Source organism: Sarcophilus harrisii, chromosome 2, assembly GCF_902635505.1.
Source record: "Sarcophilus harrisii chromosome 2, mSarHar1.11, whole genome shotgun sequence".
Lineage (NCBI taxonomy): Eukaryota > Metazoa > Chordata > Mammalia > Dasyuromorphia > Dasyuridae > Sarcophilus > Sarcophilus harrisii.
In genome coordinates this window covers 82,072,693-82,098,782 of record NC_045427.1, presented here as the reverse complement: position 1 = coordinate 82,098,782, position 26,090 = coordinate 82,072,693, and the positions used below count along the sequence as shown (strand labels likewise).

Sequence of the window (26,090 nt, the reverse complement as noted above, 5' to 3'; positions counted from 1 at the left end):
CAACTATACACTGAAATAGAAATTTTGAAAATCAAATCAAATAGTAACAAAATTAAAAATAACAAAATCATAAATCATTTAATAAAAGAACTAGATATTTTTTAAGAAAGAAAATAGATAAAGCATTTTTTTAAAGGGGGAGAGGGATTACCAATATCCAAATAAAAAAAGATCAATTCACAACTAAGGAAAAATAAAATAAATTATTATCATAGAACTATTTTACCTAATTATATCTCCTTCCTCCCCCATTAGCCAATTAAATGAAAATGAAGAAATATTTACAAAAATGTAAATTCCCAGATTAATAGAGTAAGAAATAGAAGACTTGCATAACTCAGTGTAAGAAAAAGAAATTGAAGAAATTGAGTGGGGGAGGGAACCTGGAGCATAAGATTAATTTACAAGAAAATTTTATCAAACATGTAAAGAACAATTAATTCCAAAATGACTAAAGCTTATGAAAATCAAATAAGAAAAGAAGGGGTCCGATCACATACTTCATGTAATACAAATATGATATTGATATCGAAATATCAGTAAGAAACAATCAGAAAGAAAATCATAGACAGAGATAACCTCTAATGAATATTGATGCAAAAGTTTTAAATAAAATGTCAACAAGAAGACTATAGCAAGATATTACAAAGATAATATACTTTGACCAAACTGAATTTATATGGAAAAAAGGACTGGTTTGTAAGAAGATTGTAAACATAGCTAGTGATATTAATAAGAAAAATAAAAATCACATGATTAAAATGCAGAAAAAGTTTGTAACAAGATAAATCTATTCCTATTAAACAACATCAACCCCAGAAAGTATAAAAATAAGTGGATCTTTCCTAATTATGAAAAGTGTTATCTATATAAAACCAAAAGCAAACATTATTTGTACTGAGAATAAACTCAAAGCCTTTCCAATAAGAATAGAGCTAAAGCAAAGATTTCCCTTATCACCATTACTGTTCAATATAACACTAATACTGTTAACTATGGCAATAATACAAAAATGAAGGGAAAAGTACAGGCAAAGAGAAAATAAAAGTACCAGTTTTGCAGGTAATATGATGGTTTACTTATTTAGAGTACCCTAGAGAGTGAACTAAAAACTATCTGAAACAATTAACAACTTCAGCAATGTTACAGGATATACAGTAATTCCACGTAAATGATCAGCAAGTTTATATAAAACAAAAAACATAAAATAGCAACATATAGAAAGAGAAATTTCACTAAAAATATCTACAGAAAATATAAACTATTTAGGGGATTACTTTCACACAGAAACCACATGAAAAGTATAAAACCCTCTCACAAATAAATATGTAAATGATCAGAGAAATGTTAATTATTCAACAACTTACATATACAATAAAAATAATAATCCTTTCTAAATTAATTTACTTATTTTCAGTGCCTTATTATTATACAATAGCATAGAAAAGTAATAAAATTCATCGAGAGAAACTCAAGAAAGTAAGAATATCAAGAAAATTAGTGGGGAAAAGTGGGAAGGAAAGGGGCTTACCAGTTCCATATTTCAAACTATATTACAAAACAGTAATCATAAACACATTTTGGAACTAGGTAGAAAATAAAGAGGTTTATCACTCAAAAAAAAATTAATTATACTAAATACAGAAGGAAACACAAACACAGTAGCCTACTATCTGATATGCCCAAAGATCCCATCTATTGGATCAAGAACTCAAGATTCAAAAAATCTGTTCAGAAAACTAAAAGTAGTCTGACAGAAGTGTATATTAACCAATATTCATATCATATGCCATCCAAGATAAATTCCTAGGTATATGATTTAGACATAAAGAATTATATCATACATAAATTAGAGGAGCATGAAATAACTTGTCAGATTTCTTGCTGAAACAAGAATAGAGAGGATAACAGAAGATAAAATAGACAATCTGGGTACAAATAAAAGCAATGTAACTAAAATTAGAGAAGTAGGCAAATGGGAGAAAAATCTTTGCAACAAGGGTATGAAACATCTCTCATTACTAAGACATATAAGAATTTGATTAAAATTTATAAGAATAAGGAATTAAGTTACTGAACACCATATGAAAAAAGCTCTAAATCATTATTAGGAAGCTTGATACAGTCACTTTAAAAAAATAAATATTTTGTCAAAAATATCACACATTAAGACAATCAGTTAAACTTGTTTCATAACTTTTTATGTTCAAATGAATTAATTTTAGTGAATAAAGTCTAATAATTCACTCTATATCTCAATTTAGATTTTGTTCATTCTTGCCCCCCAATTGGTTATAATAATATGTAATTAAATCTTTTCATATTTTTATTACATTATTTTATAATGATGTTTCCAGATTTTTTTGTATTTCTCATGATCAGTGGTTTTTAGCATAATCATAGTATTCCACTAAAATGGCATAATTTAATTTTTTTAAATGAGCAAAAATAGGCCCTCTCTCTTCATACCCCACGTCATTAAAAAAGAAAGAAAAACACGATTCCTTTTAGAAATATCTATAGTAAAGCGGAACAGACAAATTGGCACAATCCAAAGAAAGTATATCTCAGTTTACTTTCTAAGTTCTTCACTTCTGCATCAGGAGAGAGGTAACATTGAACCCCTTGGAAGGGATTTGTGTTGATCATTATGCTAATCAGAAGTCCTACTCTTCCAGGAGATCATTATATACTTCAACAACAATACTAGATGATGACCAGTTCTGATGGATCAGGCCATCCTCAGCAATGAGATCAACCAAATCATTTCTAATGGAGCAGTAATGAACTGAACTAGCTATACCCAGAAAAAGAACTCTGGGAGATGACTAAAAACCATTACATTGAATTCCCAATCCCTATATTTATGCACACCTGCATTTTTTATTTCCTTCACAAGCTAATTGTACAATAATTCAGAGTCTGATTCTTTTTGTACAGCAAAATAATGTTTTGGTCATGTATACTTATTGTGTATCTAAGTTATATTTTAATATATTTAACATCTACTGGTCATCCTGCCATTTAGGGGAGGGGGTGGGGGGGGTAAGAGGTGAAAAATTGGAACAAGAGGTTTGCCAATTGTTAATGCTGTAAAGTTACCCATGTATATATCCTGTAAATAAAAGGCTATTAAATAAAAAAAAAAAAAAAAAGAAGTCCTACTCTTTCCCAGTTTGTTTTTATAATAATATAAGTGTATAAACTGCTCTCCTAGTTATGGTAATTTTACTTTCCATCAATTCATATAAATCTTCCAAATTTTCCCTGAAATTATTTCTTATAGCACGATAGTATTCTATCATATTTTATGTCCCTTGATATATTCATCCATTTTCTAAATGATATGTACTCTGTTTTACAAACTAGCAAAAACAATGATAAAATGCTCCAAATCATTATGAGAAATATCATTATGAGAAATTTATAAACTCTTGAGACATTAACTCACATCCTGCAAATTGGCTGAAATATAGACAATATTAAAAAGAATACGGGAAGTTTTAAGACACACTTGACCTGGTCCAACTCTCCTGGGAAATAATTTGAAATTACACGAAAAAAGTTATTAAGTTACTAATATCACTTAACCTGGAAATACCAGTACTGTTTAAAACTTAAAGTCAGACTGAAAGATCCCATGTATACCAAAATATCTCTAATACCATGTTGTTATTGTAGAAAGAAACCAAAAATAAATTAGGTATCCATAGACTAAGGCATGCCTAAACAAATTATAATCTATGACTGAAATGGAATGTTACTGTGCTATGAAAAATGGCAAATGAAGGAATTTCAGAAAATCATCCCAAGACTTAAAAGATATTATGGATACAGAATAAGCATAAAGAGTAATATGCATGATGAATATAGTAATATAAACAAAAACATTAAGAACTACTTGGACTGTGATTAAATTCAATGATCAAGCTTGATTCCAGAAAGCAGATGATAAAACATATTTGCTGCTCTCTTTCTAGAGAAAGAAGAATAAATATGGATACAAAAGGTAACAGAGCCTAAAGCTGAAAGGGACTCAAAGGTCATTTAGTCCAAGCCCTTCCTTTTAAAGATGACAAAAGTGAGGTTCAAGGAAATCATTAAGAAACTAAAATGCCAGGTACTATGCTAAGTACTAAGGACACAAAGAAAAAACAAAGAATCACTGCCCTTAAAGAGCTTATATTCTACTGAGAGAAACAAAATCTGTAAACAACATAATTGCTGAGTATATGGAAGAAAATATTAGCAGGAGATGAGAGAAGCACATGGAGGCACCAGAAAGGACTCCAGAAGGATGAAAGACATGGGGAATCTCACAGTTGGAAGTTAGAAGGGAGAGCATTTTTTTAAAAGCTTTTTATTTTTAAAACATATGCATAGATAATTTTTCAACATTAACCCTTGCATAGCCTTGTGTTTCAGATTTGCCCTTCCCCGGCCCCATCCCTTCCCCTAGATGGCAAGCAATTAAATATATATTATACATGTTAAAATATGTGTTAAATCCAGTATGTGTAAACTTTTTTTACAATTCTCTTGTTGCACAAGAAAAATCCAATAAAAAAGGAAAGAAAATGAGTAAGAAAACAAAATTTAAGCAAACAACATCAAAAAGAATGAGAATGTTATGTTGTGAGCCACACTCAGTTCCCATAGTCCTCTCTCTAGGTGTAGATGGCTCTCTTCATTATAAGATCATTGGAACTAACATCAATCATCTCATTGCTGGATAGAATCACATTCATCAGAACTGAACGTCATACAATATTGATGTTGCCATGTACAATGATCTCCTGGTTCTGCTCATTTCACTTTGCATCACTTCATAAATCTTTTCAAGCCTCTCTAAAATCATTTTCTTGATTGTTTCTTATAGAACAATAATATTCCATAACATTCATATACCATAACTTATTCAGCCATTCTCCAACTGATGGGCATCCAAATCAGTTTCCAATTTCTTGCCACTACGAAAAGGGCTGCCACAGACATTTTTGCACATACTGGTCCCTTTCCCTCCTTTAAGATCTCTTTGAGATACAAGCCTAGTAGAAACATTGCTGGATCAAAAGATATGCAGTTTGATCACTTTTTGAGCATAGTTCCAAAATGCTCTACAAAATGGCTGGATCCATTCACAATTCCACCAACAATGCATTAGTGTCCCAGTTTTCCCACATCCCCTCCAACATTTGTCATTATCTTTTTTTCTGTCATCTTAGCCAATGTCAGAGGTGCATAGTGGTATCCCAGAGGTGTCTTAATTTGCATTTTTCTGATCAATAGTGATTTAGAGCATCTTTTCATATCATTAGAAATTGTTTTAATTTCTTCATCTGAAAATTATCTGTTCATATCATTTGACCATTTGGATAATAGCTTGAATTCTTATAAATCTGAGTCAATTCTCTATATATTTTAGAAATGAGGCCTTTATCAGAACCTTTAAATTTAAAAATGTTTCTCCAATTTATTGCTAGAAGGTAAGAATAGGTTCACAAAAATCAATGCAAACAGCATGATAAAAGTTAGATTCAAAAAACAGCATATAGAACAATATGGCTAGATCATAGAGTATGTAAAGGAAATAACATGTTAGAAAATGGAAAAAATAGATAGGAACCAGGTTGCTAAGAGCTTTAATGCCATCAGAGTTCATCCTTGATCTTGATATGCTAAGAAGTCAGTGAAATTATTTAAGTAAAGGAATGACACGGTCAGGCTAACATTTTAGAAATCACTTTGTCATATGAGTGAAAGAATGCAATAGTATAAGATGAAACGTCACACAGAGAGTCCAACTAAAAGGATGTTACAATAGTTCAGGTGTGAGTGACAGGGGCTTGAACTAGAGTGGTGGCTATATGAGTAAAGAGAAGATTCGGGTATGAGGTATTTTAAAGTTGGCAAATGACTAGATATACAGAGTGAGTGAGTGAGTGAGCAATCAAGGATGACACTGATATTACAAACCTGGATGACTAGAATGATGATACCTTTGAAAGCAATGGAAGTTGGGAAGAGGATTTGAGATTTAACTGAGACTGGGAAGAGTAAGTTGTGAGGAAATGAAGGCAAACAGTCAGCAACTTTGGTCACATCTGAGAAACTTATGGACAATAAGTTTTTAAATGCAACAAAAAATCCGACCAGGATCAGACTATACTTGAAGTGACTGTCAATGTTACATTAAATTAACTTATTGTCCTAGTACTCCTCTCTTAAAACCCTATTACATTCAAAATCTTATATTTTGTAGCATTTTACAAAACTAGTTTTCAATGCTCTTTCATATGCATTTGATCCTTACTCTAACCCAAGAAGTAGTTAGGACAACTTGTGTTATCTCTGTTTTACATGAGGAAATCAGAAACTTTGAGTAGCAGTATATCATGGAAGCACTATTGAAAAGCAGTTAATCTGGAGGGGAAAAAACTGGGGATTTTGGAGAACTGCAAAAGAAAAAGTCAATAATGTCCTATTTTTGCCAAAAAATATCTGATAATAGTTTAAGCAACAAGGAGCATTAAGACAAGCACAGTTATTGTTGGTAGAATTGTGTACTGTTGTAACTTTATTGGAAAGGAATTTGGAATTATGAAAAGAAAATGACTAAATACCCATACTCTTTGACCAAGATACTCCACTGATACACAGATACCAAGGAAGTCAATGACAGAAGAGAAGGCCCAAAAATATACTAACATATTCATTGAAGCAAGGAATGGGAAACAAAATTCAATAAATGGCAATATAAGAATGTAATGGATTTTTATGTGTGATGAACATGATAAATTTTAAAAAAGCATAAGAAGACTTATTTGAATAAAGGAATGAAAAATAAAATAAATAGAACCAGGAAAATAGACATGCCTTCAACAATGGAAATGCAAGTAACAACAAAACAACTGAAACTGAATTGTGTGAAATTATTTTAACAAACCAAGCCTCAAAGAAGAGATTTTAAAAGATATTTTCCCATCTTTCTTGGCAATAGACAGGCAGTTTTCAGGAAGAAAAAGGTGATAATATTGATCCACTCAGCCATGTTCAGAAGAATATTGTATTCCTTTCAAGAAGTCATACTTAAGGAAGGTATACATGTATACTCTTTACACGGTAAAAGTCTTCGAGTGTCCTGCCATATGAGCATGGCCTGAAGGAAAATAGGGATGTGCTTGAAGAATAGAAAACATGGAAGCAAAAAGGCAACCAAAACAACTGCCCTGAAGTATTTAAAGGAGTTTCTCTTTGAAGACATATAAGACTGGTTCTATCTAGAAACTTTTTTTACTTTTTTCCTTTTCCCAAAGGAAAGCAACTAAAAGCAATGAGTAAAAATTTCAAAGAAGGAAATGTAGGCTTAGTATAAAGAAAAATTTATTGATAGTTAAAACTATCCAAACTGGAGTGAGTTGCCTCAGGAGTTAGAGGGAAGGGGTTCATTGAAGATCTCCAAAGCAAAGAAAGACTAGATCACTTGTCAGGTAAATTGTAGTTGGAATTCTTTATCAAATATGGCTGGGACTAGTAAGCCATAAGAACCTTTTAAAATCTAAAATTCTATGCTTTCAAAATTTAATCATTTTAAATTTGGTTTACCTTTCCAATCTATTGAGATATGTTTTTGGATACCAGTTCTATGATTCAGTGAATTAGCTATCTATCCCAGCTTTGTGGAATTAGTAAACTTGATAAACATGATATTCATGTCTTTATTCAAGTTATTAATAATAATTTTCAACAAAAATAGGACCAAGGACAGATTATTAAATCATTCCACTAGAAACCTGCCTTCTAGTTGACATACATTCATTACAAACCATGAATCCAGGGGACTAAAGATGAAATACACTAACTACCTTTTAATAGGGATGTGGTGAACTCTAAACATAGTCAATAGGGAGATTTTCTTGACTAGATATATTTATTATGAACTTTTTTTTTTTACTGTTTGCAAGGGATAATTGATAGCAAAAAGAAATAATGATTTCTTATAAAAATGAATGAATATACATACATATACATTTATATGTATGTGTATATGCCTCCCACACATACATATATATGCATGCACAGACAAGAGCCACAGTCCTAATATGTATATACGTACATGCACATTCCCACACATGCATACTTATACATACTTGTACATATGCACATATACACAGAGAGATGCATTTACAACACACACATAGTTGAACTAATCAATATCTTTTAGCTCTGGTCACTGAACAACCAGTTCTAAATTCATCTAAGTCTACTAGCTTCCTATTTACAAATATATTTACTACATACAAATGTCCATGGATTATGAAATAGTCAAAAAAAAGTTAGAAATGAAAGGAACTGAAAGACCACTAACTAATGTGATAACTAAGGAAAGCTGACCCTGAACAAGATCACAGGAGTAGTAAGAAACAGGCAGATTTAAGTCCAACTCTTCTGACTGTAAGCCTGGTGCTTTTCCTCTTTTTAACAATGTTCAAAATCATAATGGATACTATAAAGCTAATAAAATTGACAGTAACAAAGGCAACATAGTATAGACATCAACATATAAGAATCAGAAGACCTGAGTTGTGATTCTGACTCCAATACTTAACAATAGCTATGTGACTATACATAGACGACTCCACAAGTCTTAGTTTCTTCTTCTGAAAATGGAGATAATCTTTATACCACCTACCTCACTCACACAGCTGTTGCAGATATGGTTATTTTTAAACTTATCAATTCTATATAAATGTAAGTTCTCATTTATTAACCTACTGGTCACAATGAAACTGTTAAGAAATTAATCTGTAAGACACCAAATCCCTATACAGAATAGACCCAATATTACTCAATTTACAAGACTTCAAAGTTCCAAAAACTAAGATCATCATTATACTATCATCCTAAACAAAGACTTTCATATATTTTGGACAATTAACAGACTTAAGGATGGGATTTTGAATACTAGCATTTTGATTCTATATAGAGTTTATATATTTTAAAAGAAATAGAAATGGAAAGATATATTTCAAAGTTGCTGACAAAAATAAATAAATAAATAAATGGAGAACACAAGTATGATCAAGTAGAGAACATAAGTATGATGAAGAAGCACATTCCCAATAAGAATAGAAAGAATACCAGATTATTAGTATGAAATCTTGAGTCTGAATCTCAATTCTATCACTTAAAATGTGTGCAATGAAGTAAATCAGTTACCACTTGGGGCTCCAGTTTTCTCACATTAAACTAAAGGAGTTAGGCTAGAAAGCTGATCTCTAAAATTCCTTACGATATAATAATTAATGCTTTATGTTAAAAAGTTTTCCATTTCCATAATTTTCACTTACAACTACTGCACATTTTGACAAAGTAGTTCAAATAAAAGGAATTTTTAAAATCACTAAAATATTAGATACCCTTCCCCTCAAAAGAAAACTTTTCCAAATAAAAATTAATTTCATAATTTTCATCCAGGACATTAAATTCACAAAAGTAGATAGTCATACTGTGCTAATTCTTTGTAAGGCACTTTAGACAAAGGCCTCTATTTGAACATCACGACTAATTAACAATTAAGTGATGCAACCCACAAGAAAAATCTACTATAATCAGCCACCAGGAAAACATGTTAGATCTAAATGGATGAGAAAGACAGGTAGGGAAATAAGCAACTATGGAAAATAGAATAAAGTGCATAACACTCTCCACATAATGCATAACCTAGAAAATAAAACTTTAAAAGAACAAAAAAAAAATTGACTTACTAGCATGCTTGTCTGCAAGCATTATAAGACTGTTGGAAATGTCTCGCCGTCTATAAAAGCATACTACTTTTGCTTCCACGTTGCCATTTGCTGTCTAAGAAAAAGAAAACAAAGTTATCTCTGCTGAATATTACATTCAAACAACTTCTAAAATAAGAGCACTCATGTTATAACATCAATTTACAAGTTTTCTTATATAATCTATTCAAAACTTCTATGTGATTAAATAAGTCTAAGAAAATTCATATTTAAAAGGAATAATCAACATTGCTCAGTTTCAAGAATAGAATGTACACTCTAAAATAACATATTGGCATAGATAAGCTGATGTTACCTGACTAATTTAAATGCTAAAATCTATTAAATTAGTCTGATTATGTACAAGAAATTAATTAAAAATTTTTAAACTAATTTTTGATGTTGATCTTCTCTCCCAATCTACTCAAAGGAAGCATGCCAACCTGCAGGTCAGCAGTCTTTCCTCATTTTTCCTCCATTCTAGTTTGATTCCAATGTTCTATTGGTACATGGGAATAAAATGACTTCATGATAACTATTAAGGCAAGAGATTACACAAATCTACGATAGTCAATATTCTTATTAGAATTTAGTTTACTTTGATGGTTACAAACATATCAACTTTTTTTTACTCCTTGACTACAGAATATAATACAATCAATATTCAGTATAATTTACTGCAGCTGGTGCTCCCCAACCTACTCTCAACTCTTATTAATTCTGAAAGCTTTCAAGAAAGTCTATCATTCACTATGAAGCTTCATAAAAAAAAGAACACCTAGATACAATAGAATGTTATGACTTCTATCTTCACACAAATTTTCCAAATATCTCTGAAAACTTGGAAAGACAACTAAATATAAATTAAAAGATCTAAGGAGACTATAAAGGCAGCAGTAAAATTGTCAAATTTATGTAGTTCAACAGCAATATTTTAAAATGAGAAATGTTGTAGAAATATTGCTCCACAAAACTGTAATCATTTAAATCCTAGTCAAAATATCATATCTCAGAATACTAGGATCAAAACATACTTCAAAATCACCAATTCAGCAATCTTGTGAATGAAAAAGCCAAGCAAATGCAAATCATCCATCAAAAGCCTCAACTACAAGCTAATTATTTTTATCAAAGGAAACCCTAATAAAAATTCAAGGAGTATATATCACTATAGATTTAAAATCTGAAAACCTGGGTTTAACTTGTCTTCCCTATTGACAACCCAATGTCAGTATTTCTGGGTGTCGACGTCCTCATCCTCATCTATAAAATGAGAAGCTAGGCTAAATGACTTTTATAGTTACCTTCTGCTTAAAATTTTATGCTCTTGAGTGGAAAATATGATGACTCAACACTTTGGGTTTTTTGCACTGAATTTATCTTAAGTACAAGTAAGCACTACAAAGTTAATTTAGTCACTGTGCCTGGCACAGCTTAATAAATGCTTAGTGGTAAATTAAAATGTGCTTTTTCTTATATGGGGAGATACCTTTCAGTTCCACCTAATTTCTTCTTTCATTTTCTCTTGATGATTAATCAGCCAAGCCCCAGAGTTACTGGTAGACACTTAGGGATATATAACTTAGAAAGGGGTGTTTAGTTTTCCCACCTTTTCCCCACCAAGGCCTCTAGGCTCCTCCTAGCCTCAAATTGAGCTAAACATTTCAGAAAAATAAAGGTCTGGTAACATTTTTATGTCTCCATTCTTATCTTCTCAATCCATTAGGAAAAAAGAAAAGAATGAAATAAAAATCTGGTCAAGTTTTTCTGTTCCACTTCTTCCCAATCCACAAGAGAAAAATAATGTCTAAATCCTCCAGCAATATTTCATTTTTCAAAGCTTTCCCTTCATTATTTAATATTCGTTGTTGTTGCTGTTAACTCTTAATTTTTTGATTTGAGAATTGCACAGGCTTTAGAGAACTGTCTGAAATCATATTCCTTGAATCAGTAGAATAGGAAGTTGTTTAATATCACTGAGGAAGATAAGAGGATAATTTTATCCTGACCTTCTTCATCTACAGACTGACTTCGAATTTACCTAGAGTCAAAGAAATGGTAAATCTAAAGAGACCAAAACCTCCAAAGGGTCATCTCAGAAGCAATCTCTAACCTGCTTCAGAAAAGCAATAATTACTGAGTCTCAACATCCCAGGTCTACTCGGGCATAGATTTGACAATGCTCAACAACTTGAATCTAGGCTTATATCATAAAGGTTGGTCAATAATTCAATTAGCTTCTTGATAAAAGGGTTTTAATCTTTTTTTGTATCATGGACCCCTTTGATAGTGTGATGAAACCTATGGACAGTTTTAAAAATATAAAATAAAATATAAAGGATTACAAAGGAAACTAATTGTAATGAAATAGTTATAAAAAATTTTTAAAAACCCACATATTTTAAAGTTCACAAATCCCAGGTCAAAATGGTTTGAGATATGAGCAGCATCCCTTAATCCAGCACTCATTCAGTAACATTGAGCTAATCAGCACAAAACTCCATTAGTTATTTTCTCCTTTTCAAAATAACATTAAGATGCTAGCAATAAACAAGTTTTTAACTATGTATTCTTATACTGCTACACATGTATCTTTCAATCCATTATGCAGAAATAAAAATGCAGTTAGAAATCCATATAATTCTAAACCTTCTTTTCAGAAGAAGGGAGTCCCCTGTCATAGTTATGCCAAATTATCAGATTCCACTTATATTTGTTGACTTTGATCTTTTTTTCTCTTCTTTTTAAAATCTTTATTAAGAGAAACGGCTGTCTAGTTGGGGGGAGGGAAGGGAAAGAATAGAGGGATGGGGCTACATTAAATTTATAAACGAGGAAGATATTAAAAAAAGCAAACAAAAGATCAATAGATTTATCAATTTAGTTCTCCTAAACGGCTGTGACCAAAACACTCTTCACTCTGAAGTCCAATTTCATAAATTACTCTGAGGTTAGCTCAGATTATCTATGGGCAACATACATGATGTCCATCAAAGGGGTCTATGCTGGATGGTTTGTCCAGTTCAGCAGAACACACCAGGACAGACCATACTTTGAAGGTCCAAGCCTCCCCACACCCCCATACCCCAGTCGCGCTAATTCACTGTTGATAAAATTGTGAAATGTTCCAACCATTCAAGAGAACAATTTGGAACTTTTCACAAATGGAATCAATACAAAGTGATGATCAACTGTGATGGACTTGGCTCTTTTCAATAATGATTCAAGGCAATTCCAATAGACTTGTGATAAAAAATGGTCATTGACATTCAGAGAGAGAATTATGGAGATTGAATATAGATGGAAGCATCATATTTTCACTTTTTTTCTGTTCTGTTTTTGTCTGATTTTTTCTTTCTCTTGGTTTTTTTCCCATTTTGACCTGATTTTTTTTTTGCACAACATGACAAATATGGAAATATGTTTAAAAGAATTGCACATATCTAATCTATATCAAATTGCTTGCTGTCTTGGAAAGGAGGAAGGTACCAATTTGGAACACAATGTCTTACAAAAATGAAAGCTGAAAACTATCTTTATCTGTATTTGGAAAAATAAAATATTACTGAAATTTTTTTTTAAAGATACAATGTCCTCTGTACTCCACAATAAAGCAAAAACATAATATTCTGATGGAAGTTTATAATACATAAAATAGAAATACTTCTTAGCTCACTTCAAACAATTATTTATCTTATCAAGATATATTCATCAGGAACTTTCATTTTATATAAGCCTAAATTATATGACTGTATAGAATTACTATATTCAAATTAAGCAAGTTTATAACCTCCCATAAGCTTATAATTCTCCTAAATACATAATGTTAAAGAAACAATAATATCATTAATAATAATAATTGACTTTATATATGGCTTTACACATACAAAGTGCTGTGCGTGTGTATGTATAAATGTATTTTGGATATAGTCACAGATACAGAAACAAGCATTCTCAAAGTCATCATAAGATAGGTACTGTATTTTTTTGTTCTCATTTTTACAGATGAGGAACCTAATGATGAAGAAGCTTCAACCTGAAGTTTCATAAACATCTTAAACTAAATATATCCAAAACTGAATTCGTTTTATTTTCCTCAAAGCTCTCCCTTTGTACTAACTTTTCTATTATTTTTGAGGGTATCACTATCTTTCCAATTACCTAGGCTCACAACTTGCTATCACTTTTCAATCATTACTCTCTCACTTTCTCATACACATACCACTCCCACAATACTCAATTTGTTGCCAAGTTCTATCAACAGATTTTATTTCCAATATTACATATTTTATACTCACTTTCCTCTTCTGACACTGTCACCATCTTTAAAAAAAATTGTCCTTCATCATGCCATACCTGCACTATTGTAGTAAACCTGCTGATTAATCTCCCTGCCTCAATTCTCTTTATTATAACCAATCTTTCACTCAGCTATCAAAGTGATCTTCCTAAGTACAAATATGGCCATTACATTATACACACACACACATATACATACACATACACACACACACACACACACACACACACACACACTCCTCTTCATTCAATAAATTCCAGTGTTTACCAATCTCAGGACCAAATATAAAACCCAATGTTTGCCTTTTAAAACATGTCAGACCCTTTTCTACATTTCTAATCTTATTTCATTTACTGTTTCATGTATTCTACCATTTAATGATACCAGCCTTTCTTGCTATTCTTGAAGAACACCTTCAGACTCCTTGCATTTTTACTGCCTGATCCCCTTACCTAGCACATTCTCCCTCTTCATTTCCAATTCCTGGCTTCCCCAGTATTCTATAATTCCATCTTCTACAATAACTCATTCCTGTCCTACTCACCTCCCAATTATAGTAATACCTTCCTTCTAAAATTATCTTCCAGTTATCCTATCTAAACCTTACTTATACATAGTTTCCAAATTGTCTCCCCCACAAAATTGTAAGTTCCTCTAAGGCAGGTACATTTTTACCTCTCCTTATATTTCCAGCACATAGAACAGTACTTAGCCCATTGTAAGCCCCTAATAAATGCTTGACAATTTGATGCAATAAAATCTGAGTATATTAAAAAAGTATCAAAAAAGAATTGTTACAACTCAATATGAGTAACCACTTAAATATATAGATAGTATCCATACATGTTCATAATCTACTTTTATATGAGTGATTTCCTAGAAGTTTATAAGAATCCAAAATACACTGGGAGCCAGCATGAGATGGTGGATAGAGTGCTGGATTTAGAATCAAAGACCTAGCTTCAAATTCTGCTTCTGATAGTCACTAGCCATATAACAAGTCATATAATGAGAATGATAGTGTTGGGAAGGGCTTTGGTGGCTATCTAGGCTCAACCTCTGCCTAAGAACCTCCAAAGAACTACATAACTCAATAAATACCTCTCAAGTAAGTCCACTCTACAACTGAACAGCTCTCATTGCTATTTCTGACATCAAATGCAAATTTGTCTCTTTAGTTTCCATCTATTATTGTTCCTGATTTTTCCTTCTAAGATCAAAAAGAACAAACCTAATACATCTTCAACACAATTATCTCTCTCATCTTTGAACACAGCTTCTATGCCTTAAGTTTTCTCTTCTTCATGTTAAACACCTCTAGTTTCTTCAACAATTCCTCATATGACAAACTCTAGGCCTTCTTCAACCTGGCTACATCCTTCAGGATATTTACTAACTTATTAATGTCCTTCTTAAACTGTGGTTCCTAGATCTGAACACAGCACTCTAAATCAAGGCTTCTTAAACCTTTTCTAAGCAATTTTTATGAAATCCTGAGTAATTAGGCATATAAAGTAGATATACAAATCAAACACTAATAATAAATCATAATTTTATGACCCCCACATTCAGTTATGCACCCCCATATGAGGTTGTGTTTAAAGAAGCTTTGCTCTAGATGAAATCTATCAAATATAGGGTCAACCACAAACACCTGCTTCCTGGAAGCTTTGCCTCCATTAATGTAGCTTCACATTGCATTAACTTTTTTTGGCTGTCATAACTTCACACCATTAAATCACATGATCTAAATACATTAATGGCTCCCTTTCCCTCAAAATATCTTTCTATGCTTACCCCATCTTGTACTTGTGAAATTGATGTTTTGTACCCAAGTATAAGAACTAACATCTATTCTCAATAGATTTTATTTTACTTCATTCAGTTTAATGCTGTAGCCTTCCAAGATTTTTAAAAATTCTGACTGTCATCCAACGTGACCACTATATCTTCCAGCTTTATGCCATCTACAAATTTTATGGGCATGATATCTATGACTTTACCTAAGTCACAACCTCCGAACACTTTAGTTTTCTCATCTTTAAAAAGGATATTTGTAGTATCATCACAACTGCAGTGAAAATGAAATCAGATAATGTTACAAAGTATTATACAAACTTCATGGCACTTTACAAATATCAAATGCGTTGTATTTAACAGCAATGGTTATTTTAAAGGAAATAACAGGCAAGGAAACAATTCAGGACTCTAAACCATAATGTATTACAATTTGACATCATTCAAAAAGGTAGGGATCTAGAATTTACATACAAAGTGTTAAAATCTCTCATGCCTTTCACCTAAGACCATGTAAAAATTCCAGTGTATCAAGTCAAAGGAAAAAATTAGTAGGTACCTTATTAAGTTCTTCTATCCTTCTGATTAGATATGGATTACTTGAGGAATTCTCAAAGTAGACATAATCTGCAAAGAAAGGTAAAATCTTCAAATTAGCATGTAAAAAAAATTTTGTCAGTGATCTAATTCCAAAGCTCTCAGCTCAGTTCATTCACTGTGTAAAAGCAAGATTAACTAAGACATACAGTACATATATCACATATATCGCCACAGGCAATGAATTTCATTTATATCTTTTATTTCAATTAACATAGTTAACTGGGATCTTAGATTTGCTAGGTAGAATGTTAAACACTGGAGAAAGGTAATAGTTCCTATTCTCAAAGAATTCATCATCTAACAAGAAATAAAACATGCAACTATTATAAAATATGTACAAAATAAACTGTAGAGAATCTCAAGAGGAAGGAGAGAACAAGTTTGAGGAACAGCAAGGAAATCACTATCCCTGGAGGAAGAGTACATGAAGAGGGAGTTGAAGTGGGAAGGGGAAGTAATCAAAAAAGTTGTAAGAAGACTAGGAAAATAACAAAGGGCTAGATTATGAAGTGTTTTAAAAGCCAAACATAGGATTTTATATTTGATCTTGGAAGTGATAAGAAGCCACTAGAGATGACTGAATGAGGAATAATTTGGTCAGACTTGTACTTTAGGAAGATCATTTTGGCAGATAGGTGGAAAAGGGACTGGAACGAGGAGATACTTGAGGTAGAAAAACCTACCAGCAGACTATTGCAATAGTCCAGGCTCCAAGTGAAGAGGGCCTGTAACGTTCAAGAGAAAAGGTAAGAATTGGCAACTGACTGGATATGAGGTGGTGAAAAAGACAGTGAGGAGTTAGTTATATACCTGTGTTGTGAGCCTATGAAACTAGACCCAGAAGGGACCTCAAGAGATCATAAGATTATCACACTCTCAATTTACTGATGAAGAAACTGAGGCACAAAGTGTTTGATTACCCAGCTACACTAGGAGCAATAGTTTTTGAAAATCAACCCTACAAAAAAGCTCTAAGTTTTAAGAAAGAATTTGACTCACATCAAGTCATTTGATTCTATGTGACAGAGGTGCTACTATTTATTCAGCAATTTACAGTGGCTTGCCCAGAATCACAAAGTAAATTTAGTGTTCAGGGGCAATTCTAATCTGAATCCAATTCCTGAACTCTAGTCACTAAATCAACAGAATCAAGTTTAGAACTCAGTTCTTCTGACTTCAAAACAATGATCTCTGCATTGCCCCGGGCTAATTAAACAAGATTAGCTACTCAACCCTACCTAATAAATAGCACTCAAAAGGCTAATATCCAATGCTAAATCTAAGATCCTATGAAGGGAATATGATGAAGACAGGAGGTACAATCATTTCCCCTCAGTCAATCTGCTTTTGACTATAATACAAATGTCTTTATTTTCCTCATACAAGAACTACTTGGTAACTTAAAGATTTCTAAGTCTGACATTTCAATGGCCAACTAACTTTTCAAAAATAGATTAACAATGAGAAGGGCTTAGTATAGCAAATGCTTGTGGACTTGAGAGTCACAGTAACCTGAAAATTTGAAAATATTAACGTGTTTTATAAAGCCATACCAGGCAGAACTTTTAACATGGGCAAGGCTCGCTGGAAAGGACATCAAATTCTTTTGATCATTTCACTCCCTTTGGGCCCATTTAATTTAACATCACGGGTGGATATCAGAGCAAGTGTTCAACAAAAAAGGAAAAAATTCTTAAGTATGATTTGTTGTCTCAATCTAATAGGCTCACTGGAAACTTCCCACTGTGTGTTTTATTTGAGAGGCTGGATTTCCATTGTTATTGTCTCTCGGTGTCTGTTTCCCAGTCTATCTTTTTCCTGCAAAGTGGCCTCATTTAGCCAATACCAGTACAATTCCTCCCACTACTAGCCATGAGCTGAGCTAATGAGAAGAGAAGCAAGAGCAAGCCTCTCAGACGCAAGCACTGCACTCATCTCAATTATTATTTTGTCAGGAAGGGGACAGGAGGGAGTCGAGGAGGGAGTCGAGGAGGGAGAAAGTTTGTGTTTCACGTTATTACTCTCTTTTTCGAAGAGGCAGGCGCAAACTCAAGCCGCTGCTACTCCCCATCAGTGGACTACCTCCTGGGGGGGAGCTGGGGCCCGGACTGGGCTGGGCTGGGCTGGGCAGGGCAGAGCTGAGCAGGGCCCCTGGGCGGGGAAGGCGGACAACTAGAGCTCTGCCCCTGCAGACAGGCCTGCCTGGCTCTCCCTCCGCCCGCCTGGCCGCCTCCTCCAGGGGCGGGCCGCCCCCACGCTCCCCCGCCAGGGGACGGATGGCCTGGCTCCAAACTCACTGGGCCCCACTGCCCTGCACCCACATTGCAGGGGGAAGAAGAGGAGATGCTCGATCGCCCTCACCACCAGGGGCTCCTACCCCAGGAGAATGGAAGGGTGATCTGCTCGTGATCTTGTAGGGGCTGCCTCTTCGAAAAAGAGAGCAGGCCCGTGGGCTCGGGGATACGAGGGGAGAGAGAGGGTGCCAGGGGGAGAGAGACAAGGAGGGGGCGGCTACTAACAAGGTTGGGGGAGGGGACATGCGGGGGCGGCCCTGTTTCCCAGGGGGAAGGGGTACGGAGGGGGGGGCGGCCCTTGCAGGCCCAGGGGGAGGGAGGGGGTTTCTCCCTCCCCCTCCCCCACTCTCTTCAGTGGCTAGGGTTCCAGCTCTCCCGCCCCTTCTTCCCCCAGGCCGGGGTTCCATCCTACCTCCGACCCGGTACATGTTGGCCGCCATGTCCGCCCGCCCGCCCGCCGAGCCCGAGCCCGAGCCGAAGCCGGAGCCGGAGCCGGAGCCGGAGCCGGAGCCGGAGCTAGAGCTAGAGCTGGAGCTGGAGCCGGAGTCGGAGCCCGAGCTGAGCCCCGCCCGCCGCCCCGGCCGCTTCAGCCTCAGACGCCTCCGCCTTCGCAGCTTGCTGCTGCTGTTAATGCTGCTGCTGCTGGTAATACTGCTGCTGCTGCTGCTGCTGCTGCCGCTGCTGCCGTTGCTGCCGCTGGCCGCCGCCGCCACCACCGCCGCCTCGACCGAGGGGAGGGGGAAGGGTAGAGCAGCGGGGTGAGAGAGGAGGTAGAGGGGGGGAGGGGAAGGAAAGGGAAGGGGGGAAAACGGCCCGCCCCCCGGGCCCTTGACGGGTTAATAGGGCCCTGCCCTCGAAGGGGCGGGCGTGGGTGACTGGCGGGAGATCGCGGGGAGAATCTTGAGGGGACCCTGGAGAGAGAACTACGGGGGTCTGTCTATTTCAGGGTGTTAGAACCTTTAGGGAATTTAGGATGATCTCAGCCCCTACGACATCCTCCCTTTTCCCCTCACTCCCACCCCTTACACACCTGTATGCACAGTTGTTACTCTTACCCAATCAACCCCTTTAGGTTCAAGCTCAGTAGCTACCTTGCGTTGTTGTGTGCTGTAGTTTGGGTGCACATAAGCCAAATGTAGAAGTATTTCTAAGTTGTGTTTCCTCAACTGCATGTGTGGGTATAAGTTTATTTGGCTAGTCATGCAAGGTGAGAGAGTCCGGTACTCCTATTTATCTTTCGAAGTGGGAAAAAGCCCTATAAGGACCTTGGTTGGGAGCCTGAAGGTTGGGGGTAAACAAATGTCTTGACTTCTAAAAGACTACATCGATATGTAGTTCCAGGACTGCCCCTGGGAAACGAACTTCCTCCAAGGCTTCAGATAAAAGGTCCCATAAAGGCAAGCATAGGTTCAAAAGTGTGGAAATTGGGGGTGGGGGGTGGGGGGTTAAGGGGGCGTCGGGGAAGAACCTAGGAGGGTAGAATAAAGAATGATGCTTTTCTCTTTGCTGTTATGTTTGGAGATTTCAGCTAGCCTTCCTTTTAAACTACGAGGCTCGTCCTGCAGGTTGAAGGAATCTTGTATTGTACTTCCCCTTGGACTAGGTACTTTAGGGTACAAGGGAGGAAGGTGTGGGGGGAGCTAAGCAAGTGGCTTGGTCCCTAAGTAACAGCATCATTATGTAGGTCCAATTCTTGTCCTTTTGTTCCTTGGAAATTCTTTGCCTTCAGAGCTGCAGAGGGACCAATGAAGGTAAATATGGCTGCAAAGAAGTAGGAATCCAGAAGTAAAGCGGGTTGGGGGCAGCCAACAAGATAAGAGGGCTACTTTTCCATCATTATCGTTAGGAAAATTTAGCTATCTTTCCTGCCAGCCCCATTAGTAAGAACCACATAACAACTAAGTTGGTAGTGATGGACAGTAACAAGGTATTTGCAGCTAAGCTTTCCACTGGGTCGTTATTTTTCCCAATTTGGTCCTTTAAACAAACCACTTGGTTTTGATATTCTTCATATCTTGACAAAAACAAGAAACCAAATAAAGTCTGAAGCTAGCTAGACAAACCCAAATGAACTCAAGCAACCTTATTTAGTGAAACTAAACTGTTCCCAAGCTAACTGGAAGGTTCCAAACTGTTCCCAAACATTGTTGTTTAATAAACATGAAGATGCCCCCATGCTGTTGTTCCTTCTTTGGAGTTTCTGACTGAGAAACAACCGTCTTTCACTAGTTCCAAGCTCCAATTCCTGTAGATATTTTTAATCTCCAAAAGAGAAAGGCTATTCTTTTAGTTTTCCGACAAATTGTTAATTTAATACAATAAATATAAAAATTTTCTGATGAATTAGATATTTTATGTGTAGCCAAACTAAAGAGCTCAAGCAAATAAGAAAAAAGAAATCCACCTTTTCAAGACTGTATAAACAAGGGGTTTGTGAGTCTTTAATTCAAAATCTTTCCCTCTTCTCTAGGAAGAAAAGTAACAGCAATGAGGGATAATCATTGAGCTTAAAACTATCACAGTTGTTATAGTAAACTTTTATCAAAATATTCTCTGTGGTAGGGAATCTCTAGCTATTTCAAAGAGGAGCCAGGAAAAGCTGCTTTATTTGGTATCACAGAACCCACAAAACCATAATCAGTACATAGCTTAGCATAACCATCACTTTATATCATCTTCTGAATCAACAAGGCCTAACAGATAGTGATACAAAAAGGGATAACCCCTAAAACTCAGTTAAAAGGTATTTTCTCCTGTGCTTTTTTCCAGAGTTCAGCAAATAAGGAGAGAGCATCTCTCCTTTTTGACCTCTTTTCCTCCACCTGACAACCTACAGCAGAAGCACATGGCAATGATAAATCATGTACTTGTATAGACCTTAGATGGTGTTTAAGACACTATTTCTGAGCTCCAACCTAGGAGGAATGATTGTGAATTCCATAAGCAATATAATCCTGGCATCTATGCTACTAACTGGGAAAGGTAAATTTTCAGGGAAACTTTGCAAGTTAATTCCAGGACAATTTCAAATTTATTTCTGATTATAAATATTCAAACACCGGGGTCCTAGAGAATGAAGATTTCTTCAACAGTTAGCTTCTTGGAAAATAAAGAGAATCACCCTTAAGTGTGTACCTAATCTAGTCTAACTGCTCTTCCCCATCTTATTTTTCCTTGGCATTATTTTTACTTCTTTATATACCACATTAGAAATAATAATGTTAGAATCCAAATATAATGAACTCACTGTCTTTCAGGGAGAAAACAGGTGATAGTTGAAGAAAAAAATTTCTAGCTTTTCCATTTTTCATATTGTCCTCCCAGTTTTATTCCTTAATTCTCAAAGGATTAGCTGGCTTTTGGGGATTGCTTGGCAAGTTTTCGATAAATTTTTTTCATTCTATCACTTTTTCTATTTTATGAGATGAGGTGATAATACTTATAATCTTCCACTATCTTTCCCTTTGAAATTTTACCAAAACAAACAAACAAAAATTTAAACTGCCATTGCTTTTGACTGTCATATATTTCTGCTTGGCAAAAAGATCGTTGTTCTATATATGAGAAATTTTCTGGTAGTTTTTGGCTTTCTCATTGTAGCAAGTGATTTACACTAGTTAAATTTGATGGTTGTTGAATTGAATTGAATTCTATAAAATCAAGCTATATTGCTTTTCTCAATTCTAGAAAAAAATTAAAACTGGTAAGAATTATTATCTCTTTTGGTGAGACTGATAGAACACTCATTTAGGAAGTAGAGATTGTCTATGTTGATGTCTGTTCTTTTAATTATTTCCCATTCTTTTGTTTGTTGAATAAAAATTTTCTGATGAATTCAGTATTTTATGCATAGCCAAACTAAAGAGTTCAAGCAAATAAGAAAAAGAAATCCATCTTTGCAAAGACTGCATAAACAAGGTTTTTGTGAGTCTTTAATTCAAAATATTTCCCTCTTTTCTAGGAAGAAAAGTAACAGCAATGACGTGATTGTCATTGAGCTTAAAACTATCACAGTAGTTATCGTAAACTTTTAGCAAAGATTCACACCAATAAGCTTAAATTCATTTGACAAATTAACTTAATAAATCCCATTTCTACTGATCATATTTCAGTAGTGTTCCTGAAATGTTCCATAGAATTCACATGACACTTTTTGGCTTAGGTGGTGATATATGTATGTAAAAATTACAGTTTTAGCCTGTTTTAGCTCTGTTTGGCATTTGTGAATAACTAAAGCAAAACAAAATTTATGCACAATAAATCCCTTAGTAAGCTAAATATATTCAAGTCTTCTACCCACTTTAATTTCTGCTTTGATTGTTTCAAAGTCATTTTTCTCCTCCCCATCTAGACCATAAAGATAGCATTGACAACTACTTAAGCCATTTGTTCACAGCAGCAGTTCACTATTTTAAAACTCTGAGTTGTCTCAGTTGTATGTCATGCCTTCTTATTTTTACTCTTTTAATTTTGTATTGATTTTAATGCTGATTCTAACAAGTCCATCATCTAACTATATACCACTGATTGGAAAATTATCAATTGTTTCCTATTACAATTGAATCAATTTTAGGTTTAGCTGTATTATTTGGTGCTTAGTATAGTTTACACTTCCCAATTGTGCTGTTGAAGAAAATGTTTATGATATGTAGATGGCAAGCTCCAGAGTAATCTTCCAATATATTTTTGCCAGCATCCCTTAAATCCACCTATGCGTTATAATCACCCAGTATTAAAGCATAAGTTGATTCAATTTGCAAGGACATCACATTTTTTTCACAGAATTTCTTTAACCTTTTCATTCTCTACAACTCTGATCCACACGAAGGAATGGAATACTCATGAAATTTCAGGTCCACCAAAGTATCTTAGAAGTATTATTATTGATTAGATAAAGGAAAGATCTGGAGCTTGGAATACTGCCTTGGATACCAAGCACGGCAGGGAGATAGGACTAAGCAGGTATCCTTAATGTATTGTATGTCTGGAGGAGGAATGGGACTGAACAAGAGTGAGAGGTTGGGAATGGGTAGAGTTGCAAAGTCAATCTGACCAAATCTGACTATCTTTTCTGAGTTCTCATTCTTTCTGACATCTCAGCCTCATTTGACATTTAACACTGTTGAATACTCCCTCCTCTTCAACATTGTCTCCTCCCTGGAGGAGCCTCCCTGGGCTCTCATGTCACTTTTCCAGTTCATCTACCTACCTCCCCAATCTTTCTCAGTTTCCTTTGCCAAATTATACATGATCTAGGTTCTTACCCCCATGTGTGGGTGTACCCAAGGATTGAATCCTCTCTATCCTCTCTGTGTATTAGCTCTCTTGGTGATTTCATCAGCTCCCATGGTTTCAAACATCACCCCCATTGCAGATGTCTCCCAGATCTATGAATTTAGCCCTAATTTTCTTCATTGAATAGAGTTTTTCGGTTAAAAAGTGAGGAGTTGATGACATAAAGTTTAGAAATCTGGGAAAATGGAAGAATGGCATCTTTGAGAGATAAAGAGCAGGTTAGTAGAGAGAGGAGGTTGGAGAAAAAAATAATAAGTTCTGTTTTGTACATGTTTCATTTAAATTGTCTCCAGAACATCCAATTTGAAATATCCAATAGGTAACTGATGATGTGAGATTAAAGCTTAAAGGAGAAATTGGGTTTGGATATACAGATTGGGGATCTATTGACAGAGAGATGGTAATTAAACCCATGGGAACTGATGAGATCACTGAGAGAAAGTACAGAGACTATCTGGCTCTAGAATAGAGCCTGGGGAACATGGACAGGCTGGTGGAGTGATACAAATGACAAGTGGGAAGAGAACCAGGAGAGAATGGTGTCCCAAAATCCCCCAAAAGAAAGAATGTCCAAGTGGAAAGTGTGGCAAGCAGTCAAATGCAACATGGATGAGGACGAAGAAATCCTGAAAAAAGATCATAAAATTCGGCAATTAAGAAACCACTGGTCACTCTGGAAAAAGCAGCTACATTCCAGTCTGAAAGTCAGACTGCAAAAAGTTGGGAAGTGAGTGAGAAAGGAAGAGGAAGAAGAGACAGTTTTACTTGTAGTTTAGCTGTAAAAGAAAAGAGTGATATAAGATGACAATTTAAGGGTCTGTTGAGGATTTGTTTGTTTTTAAATAGGGAAAATATATGTGTTGGCAGGTGATAGGCAAGAAAATAAAAGATAGAGACTGAAGATTGCTAAGTTTGTTGATTCTTTCTCCATAAGATTTCTTACACCTATCCCTTTCAGTTTACATGGCTACTACCACTACCCTTATTTATATCTTTATCAACTCTTGCAATATCCTCCTAATTAGCCTACCTACTTTCAGTATCTTCCTTCTCCAATCCTCCATGGAGATGGAAATTTTATGTTCCTAAAGCAAAGGCCTAACCATATCACCTTCCTATTGGGAAAAAAAAGGCAGATTCTTCTTTTTTAGCATTTAAAATGCTTCACAAAACTTCTGGCTAAGATAGTGACATTTTAGGACACAGAGGAGCACAGATTTTCCCCTAAATCAGCTCATTAATGCTCTAAGAATGCATCAAATGGAACAGTAATTTAAAAAAACCCAAAGAGAAATAGCTATAAGCCCCTCCATACAGTCCAGGAGGTCAAAGGATCACTAAAAACCTATGGAAGCTGAAGAGAAGCAAAAAGCATGGAAGTAGCCTGGTCTCCCTAAAAATAAGCTCCTGCCCAGGCAGTCACACTAAAGATTAGAAGGTTGGACCAATATTCAGACAACCTTACTTACAATTAGGGTAAGAGACAGTCCCTTGTTTAGGACTGTGCAAGGAGAAAGTGACAGAAAAGGGGCCACAGCCAAAACCTAAGAGTTGAGCCATCAGCAGACTGAGCTAAAAGCCAGGAAGGCATAATAATCAAGTCTTAGCCATTGCACCTAAGATCAAGAGGGAGCTGACCCCATCATCTAAGATTATAAGAGGGAATAGAGTCTGACCCAATACGGAAACTTTGATTAGAGATGTTAAGAGAAGAAAATATAAAAAACAATGAAAAGTTATTGTGGACTGAAAGAAATTCAAAAGGCAAACACAAAAGAAAATAATTTAATAACAAGTCCAAGTAGAATCTTGTAGAGAAAAATAACCTGACTACAAAGATAACACAAAATGAAACCAAGATACAAATATAATGAAATAAAAACTATAGAAGAAATAATGGAAAGGAAAATTAATAATTTAGAAAAGAAGGTGGCAAATCTTAACAAGTAATGGACACCCTAAAAATTAGAATAGGCCAAACAAAAGTAGTGCTTTCATAAGACAATAAGAAATATGATG

General features: G+C 35.1%; 1 protein-coding gene across 2 annotated transcripts in view; it reads right to left on the bottom strand.

Moving 5' to 3' along the window:
* MTA3 (metastasis associated 1 family member 3) overlaps positions 1–19,269 on the bottom strand; it is a 171,907-nt gene extending 152,638 nt beyond the window's left edge. For both annotated transcript variants that reach the window (XM_031950410.1, XM_031950411.1), the window contains exons 1-3: positions 19,189–19,269; positions 16,442–16,509; positions 9,768–9,861 (exon numbers count right to left, since the gene is read on the bottom strand). In XM_031950410.1, coding sequence (XP_031806270.1) covers positions 9,768–9,861; positions 16,442–16,509; positions 19,189–19,216 — 190 coding nt within the window. In that variant the 5' untranslated portion in view covers positions 19,217–19,269. The remainder of the gene's footprint in view (positions 1–9,767; positions 9,862–16,441; positions 16,510–19,188) is intronic.
* Between the last annotated feature and the right edge of the window lie 6,821 nt (positions 19,270–26,090).